The following is a 7,257-nucleotide window of genomic DNA, read 5'->3' as shown; positions in this document are numbered from 1 at the left end:
CGTCGATGTCGATGGTGATGTGAAGATATACAGAGTTCCCGAAAATGGCAGCAGAGCACACTGACACCTCAGCCGGGGGTCCTTCCGCCCCCCTGTAAGGGGTGTCCATGCACTACCTACTGTGACACGCATACTGTACAAACACACAGGGGGACGTCTGGGAGGGGAGGCTGTGAGGTCAGTATGCTCTACTGCAGCTCTCCTTCCAGTGGGTTTCTTCAAGTTCTCTCCCCACCCCCTCCCTCCTCACCCACCCCCTCCCCTCCCGCCACCCTTGAAGTCAGGCTTCTCTTGACACATTTTGCGGTTGAGAGACGCCGACTTCTCTAACGGTCGTGGTCTGGCGGTCACGTCTCGGTCTTGGTCCTGGGAGTGTGGACAGTCTTCACCACCTTCACGCTGCTCTTCGCCTCCGGCTCCGTGGTCTCTGACAGGGTGTCTTTGGAGCCGTGCTTCTTCTGGGAAACAACAAACAAAATGAACCTCGATATTGTCATTCATGTAGTCAGACCTTTACATTTCCGCTTAAAAAGCAGACCCAAACTAAACTGCTTATAACATTAGAAATATGATGATCAGATGCATGGGTTGGGGGAAGGAGGGGGGGGGGGGTAGGGGGGGGGAAACTGACCTGAGAGGGGGTGGAGCTAGACCCTGGGACATCGGCGGTGCGTGTCACAGGTAACGCGGGCACAAGGTCTGTCCGAGCGCTGAGGACAAGCACACACACACAGTAATGATTATAGTACACTTTATTTCCTGAGAATAATATACACCATTTAGCTCACTCTTTTATCCAAAGAGACTTCAGTGCATACATCTTCCAGTATATATGGTCCCAGCAGGAATCAAACCCACACAACCTAAGCATTGTTAGCGCCATTCTCTACCCACTGTGCCACGAGAGGACCACATAAGCACCCTGTGTCATTCCTCTATGCCACTATGAGTAAATGGATGGTAAATGGGCTGCACTTATATAGCGCCAAAGCGCTTTACAAACGGCCTCTCATTCACCCATTCACGCACACATTCACACACCAATGCGTCAAGCTACCATGCAAGACACCGGCCCGCTCACTGGGAGCAATTTGGGGTTTAGTGTCTTGCCCAAGGACACTTCGACATGTGGCTAGCTGGGGCTCGAACCGCCGATCTGACAACCTTGTAATCATTAGACAGCGGCTCTACCTCCTGCACCACAGACGCCCCAATGAGTGGACTGGGTTTCACCAGGTGAGAGAGTGAAGAGTGTAATGTTCTGGCCTCAGACCAGTCTGGACTCACTTGACTTCGGACAGAACGGACCTCTCCCCATCAGAACACTGGGAGCGTCGGTACTGGCGGAAGCTCCGTGGAGAGTGGGAATGCCGGATTTTGATCGGATCACCTTGAGTTCTGGAGAGGTTAAACATACGGCATGCAGAATGATCCACTTTGGCCTCGTGCGAGAACCTCAGACCGAGAATTCATTACTGTCAGAGAGCATGAAGAGATCCCCTCAGGAATATGACATTTACATATGACCTTACTGGGAACGGCTTTGAAAATGCAGATATGTGTCAATTATTCAGGTTATGTGATGCACCTAAGTCTGGCTGTGAATATATAGTGGGCTGGGGAGGGAACGGGAGGGGGGGGAATGACGCATTTTGAAATGGGTTTGAATCACCAACACAATCCATCTGATCGCGTATCTGTCTTACACAGGGTGCAGATCAGAAGCGCCTTGCTGAAGGAGTTGCCAAGGGTGACTTTATTTGCCAGAAATGCATCAATTATGCTGCTTCATTTTGTAGCCAATCAAAGTGTGGTTGCTATGTAGATACCGCAAAAAAACACTAGGCGGTGAGTGTTCCGGTGTAGGTACAGAATTTGAACGGTTGTCGGAATTTGATAGGGGCCATTACTGATGACATCACCGTATGATTGGCTGTGATGACGTAACACATTATGATTGGTCGCAGAGCCGTAAATGTGATGACGTAAGACATTATGATTGGCTGCACAGCCGTAAACGGAAGCCATCTGGGTTACAGGAGCGGGCTAGTTTGTTAACGCTAGCAAACAATGTCATTGTGAACTCCACCCTAACCCTAACCTGAACCTTAACCTTAACCCTAACCCTAACCCTAACCCTAACCATAACCCTAACCCTAACCCTAACCCTAGCCCTAACCTTAACCTTAACCTTAACCTTAACCTTAACCCTTAACCCTAACCCTAACACTAACCATAACCTTAACCTTAACCCTAACCCTAACGCTAACAACGTTAGCAAACTAGCCCGCTCCTGTAGATGGCTTCCGTTGACAGCTCTGCAGCCAATCATAATGTGTAACGTCATCACAGCCAATCATACAGTGATATGTATCAGTAACGGCAGGACCCCGATCAAATTCCGACAACCGTTCAAATTCTGTACCGACACCGGAACACTTTGGCAGTTGGTGGGTTACTCACTCGACTTTCTTATAGGGGATCTCCTTCAACTGCTCCTCTGATAGGCCGGATGAATCCACTAGTCCCTTCCTGCAGACAAACACACAAAAAAAAAAAAAAAGTTTGATTTGGCAATCAATCCTCAATCAACTGTTTTGGAATGTGGTATATTGTGCACACACCCCTCCGAGACAGCACACGTCTGAGCTCTGGGCTCAGACACAACTAGATTCACAGATTACATTTCTGGCATTTAGCAGACGCCTTTATCCAAAGCGACTTCCAAGCAAATCCATTTGTCTGTGTCAGTGAATCATCTATCCATTTGTCATCATAAGAAAAAGTTACTAAAACGTAGATGACATGTCTCCTATGATAACTATGGATGAAGGGGCTGGTTCAATACAAAGACCTTTAGATTGAACCTTTGTCATTGCACAGAGTACAACAAAATTAATTTTTTGCTCTAGGCACAGGGTCAGCCATAGTCAGCGCCCCTGGAGCAATTAGGGGTTAACCCTCCAGTCACCGGCTCACACCCGGCTCCCTCCTGAGGCGGGGATCGAACCAGCGACCTTCCGATTGCTAGCCGGCCTCTCTAACCTCTAGGCTACCTGCCGCCCTATCTTTATTAGCCCTGATAAATGGAGTCATGGGACTTACTTGATGTGCTTCCACAGCTGTTCTTTCGCCTGCACGTCTGGACTCCGCCTTTGGAAAAACACCACAGAAGAAGTAGGAGAAGGATTAACGGATTATTCTACGCACATTATCTTTGGATAAGGTTTATTCTACGCACATTATCTTTGGATATGCTGCAGTGTGTCTGGAGATAGAAGAGATAGCCAATAATAACTCGTCTAGAAGCTTGAGAGGGAGGGAGGGAGGGAGGGAGGGAGGGAGGGCTGGCGGAACAGGGCAGAGAGGTCAAAGGGTAATGGCGGGGAGGGGCCTTACGATCGTGAGCGGTGTCGTGAGCGGCGGTGGTTTGGGTCGTTCTGAGACTTTTCCTTCTGACGGCGCAGCACAGCCTCCCACTGTGGGCCAGAGTCCACCATCTCATTCTCCTGACGAGACCTGGGGACCACACACACACACTCAGCTCCACCTCTACCAGACACACTACCTGACTCCTCCCATTCCAAAATGGCTGCACACATTGTTTGCTGGTGAAATCTTTAATTCCAATCCTTCATATATCTTGGCAATCCTCTGTATTTTTGTTATCAAAACTTCACAATTGAAGGTTTGAGTATTTTGTTCTCTAACAATCAATAAATTGGACACCAAAAAGTGAAAGTTAAGACCAACATTGGACTAGGCACAGGCTTCAGCCCAACACCACACCGCATTAGCACTGCTGCTAAGCTGCATCCATCTAGCCAAGGCCCTGGTCGCTGGACTCCTGTCCAGCCCAGCCTTCACCACCAGGCCAAGGCTCTCCTGCCCAGCCCAGCCTTCACCACCAGGCCAAGGCTCTCCTGCCCAGCCCAGCCTACACCACCAGGCCCAGGCTCTTCTGTCCAGCCCAGCCTACACCACCAGGCCCAGGCTCTCCTGTCCAGCCCAGCCTTCACCACCAGGCCAAGGCTCTCCTGCCCAGCCCAGCCTTCACCACCAGGCCAAGGCTCTCCTGTCCAGCCCAGCCTTCACCACCAGGCCCAGGCTCTCCTGCCCAGCCCAGCCTTCACCACCAGGCCAAGGCTCTCCTGCCCAGCCCAGCCTTCACCACCAGGCCAAGGCTCTCCTGCCCAGCCCAGCCTTCACCACCAGGCCAAGGCTCTCCTGCCCAGCCCAGCCTTCACCACCAGGCCAAGGCTCTCCTGCCCAGCCCAGCCTTCACCACCAGGCCAAGGCTCTCCTGTCCAGCCCAGCCTTCACCACCAGGCCCAGGCTCTCCTGCCCAGCCCAGCCTACACCACCAGGCCCAGGCTCTCCTGCCCAGCCCAGCCTTCACCACCAGGCCCAGGCTCTCCTGTCCAGCCCAGCCTACACCACCAGGCCCAGGCTCTCCTGCCCAGCCCAGCCTACACCACCAGGCCCAGACTCTCCTGCCCAGCCCAGCCAACACCACCAGGCCCAGGCTCTCCTGTCCAGCCCAGCCTTCACCACCAGGCCCAGGCTCTCCTGTCCAGCCCAGCCTACACCACCAGGCCCAGGCTCTCCTGCCCAGCCCAGCCTTCACCACCTGGCCCAGGCTCTCCTGCCCAGCCCAGCCTACACCACCAGGCCCAGGCTCTCCTGCCCAGCCCAGCCAACACCACCAGGCCCAGGCTCTCCTGCCCAGCCCAGCCTTCACCACCTGGCCAAGGCTCTCCTGCCCAGCCCAGCCTACACCACCAGGCCCAGGCTCTCCTGTCCAGCCCAGCCTACACCACCAGGCCCAGGCTCTCCTGTCCAGCCCAGCCAACACCACCAGGCCCAGGCTCTCCTGCCCAGCCCAGCCTACAAAACATTGTTGTAAACATTACTAAAAACATGTCAAAGAGAGGCAAGAAAAACGAGGAGGATGCGGGAAATGACTTTGTGACCTTAACCCAGGTGCATGAAATGTTGGAACAGCAGAGACTCTTTTATAGAGAGATGTTGGAACAACAGGAGAGCAGCTTTAAGATCTTTTTGACAATTGTGACCGAGTCAAACAATAAGAGACTGGATGAGTTTGTGAAGGAAATAAGCGGTCTAAGGGAAAGCCTCCACTACACCCAAAAGGATGTGGATGAGCTCCGTGCCAAATCGGAGACATCAGCCACGAAGCTCACTGAAATTGACTTAGATGTTTCAGTTGTTGCTACGAACATTCGCTCATTCCTGCCAAAGTTAGACTACTTGGAGGGTCAGTCGCGACGAAAGAACATTGTGATTGACGGTATTCCAGAGTCTGGAAATGAGAGCTGGGCTGAATCAGAGGAGAAGGTGCTGAAGCTCCTCTCTGACAAACTCAAACTCACAGGCATGGAATTTGAACGGGTGCATCGGACTGGAAAATCGACTGAACAGAGAGCCAGCAGACCAATTGTTGCAAGATTCTTTAGATTCAAGGACAAAGCCAGAGTAATGGAGAAAGCTAAAGACCTAAAAGGGACCGATGTGTACATCAACGAGGACTATCCAGATGCTGTTCGCCAAAAACGCAAAGAACTCATACCAGCGATGAAGCTTGCACGTGCGAGAGGAGAAATAGCATTCCTGCGCTATGATAAACTCATCGTCCACCCTGCATCCCGACACTCAAGCAAAGGAGCGGGAGGCAAAGACGAAAACGCAGCCAAGTTTGAAGGTTCGTAACTTAAACATCTCAGGCCTACTGGGCCTGCGATGATGTTAGATTCATTTTAGGTTACTGCTTAATATCATGGACTTGAACTCTTTAAATCTTCCAAACAAAGGCTTGGTGATTGCACATGTGAATATATGTAGTATCAAGAACAAGACTCATGAATTGAACTGCCTAGTGCAAGGTAATACCATTCACATACTGGCATTGTCTGAGACTCACCTTGACTCTTCCATTCAAGACTCGGCGGTATCATTAGAGGGTTACTCTCTGTTCAGGAGGGACAGAGACAAATATGGAGGGGGAGTGGCTATTTACATACAAAGTCATCTTCCTTCAAAATTGTGTGTGGAATTTATGTGTAATAATGTAGAAGCACTGTGGGTTCAAGTACATCTACCCCACTTGAAACCAATATTGGTGGGCTGCTGCTACAGGCCCCCTGGAGCACACTCTCAGTATTTGAATGATGTATGTGATATGATTGACAGAGTTGCTGATACAAAGAGTGAAATTTACTTGCTTGGAGACATGAATGTTGACTGGCTAGCTAGTAACTGCTCCTTGAAGAATAAGTTGTCATCACTAATTAGTGCTTGTAATTTGTCACAAATAGTCTCTATGCCAACAAGAATCTTTACCAATCATGCAGGATATACTTCTTCAACATGCATTGATCATATTTACACCAATGTCTCTGAGCACTGTTCAAAGCCAGTTTCTTTGCCAGTAGGATTCAGTGATCATAATATGGTTGCTACTGCAAGAAAATCAAAGATTCCAAAAGCAAGCCCTAAAATTGTTTTCAAAAGGACATACAAAAGTTTTAATGAAGACAATTTCATACATGATGTTGGAAATTTAGATTGGAATGATGTGTACACTGCTGATGACCCAGAGATTTCTTTAAATGTTTTCATGAATGTTTTTATGGAACTAGTTAATAGACATGCCCCCATGAAAAAGTTCACAGTGAAATCCAGAACTGCCCCTTGGATTGATGAGGGTATGAAATGTTTAATGAAACAAAGGGATGAAGCTAAAAGGGTGTCAGTAAAATCTTGTTTACTAGATGACAGACTAAATTATTGTAGATTGAGAAATCTGGTAACTAAATTGAACAAAACCAAAAAGAAGGAATATTATAAGCAAAGAATAAGTGATGTTAGACATGATGGTAAACAACTTTGGAACACTCTGAATGAAATCATGGGAAGAAGGAAAAATGGGTGTGCTTCATTTGTTGAAGCCAATGGGATGTTCCTAACAAAACCACTAGATATTGCTAATTACTTTAATAATTTTTTTGTAAGTAAAACTGACAAATTGAGACAGAACATGTGCTGCACCAATTCCAACACTTGTAAACTAATAAGCAACGAAATAATGAAGGGTAAGAACTGTTCATTTGAATTTCAATGTGTTGACACTGAGGAGGTTAGGAAGTTGCTGGAGTCCCTCCCTGCTTATGGTTCGGCGGGTACTGACAACCTAGACAGTAAGATATTGAAGATAGCCGCTAATCACATTTCTGGGCC

The 7,257-nt window shown here is 49.0% G+C and overlaps 1 protein-coding gene across 1 annotated transcript in view; it reads right to left on the bottom strand.

The window, feature by feature from the left end:
• Positions 1-276: 276 nt before the first annotated feature.
• The window catches only part of epb41l4a (erythrocyte membrane protein band 4.1 like 4A), a 59,983-nt gene continuing 53,002 nt past the window's right edge, over positions 277-7,257 (bottom strand). Inside the window, exons 18-23 of the mRNA XM_080528848.1 lie at positions 3,400-3,519; positions 3,106-3,153; positions 2,464-2,532; positions 1,288-1,398; positions 632-710; positions 277-458 (exon numbers count right to left, since the gene is read on the bottom strand). Of these exons, the coding sequence (XP_080384974.1) occupies positions 348-458; positions 632-710; positions 1,288-1,398; positions 2,464-2,532; positions 3,106-3,153; positions 3,400-3,519 (538 nt within the window). The 3' untranslated portion in view covers positions 277-347. The remainder of the gene's footprint in view (positions 459-631; positions 711-1,287; positions 1,399-2,463; positions 2,533-3,105; positions 3,154-3,399; positions 3,520-7,257) is intronic.

This window comes from Nansenia antarctica, assembly GCF_963989245.1.
Source record: "Nansenia antarctica genome assembly, chromosome: 4".
Taxonomy (NCBI): domain Eukaryota; kingdom Metazoa; phylum Chordata; class Actinopteri; order Argentiniformes; family Microstomatidae; genus Nansenia; species Nansenia antarctica.
The sequence above is the reverse complement of the archived record's forward strand: the minus strand, read 5'-3'. Positions and strand labels throughout refer to the sequence as shown.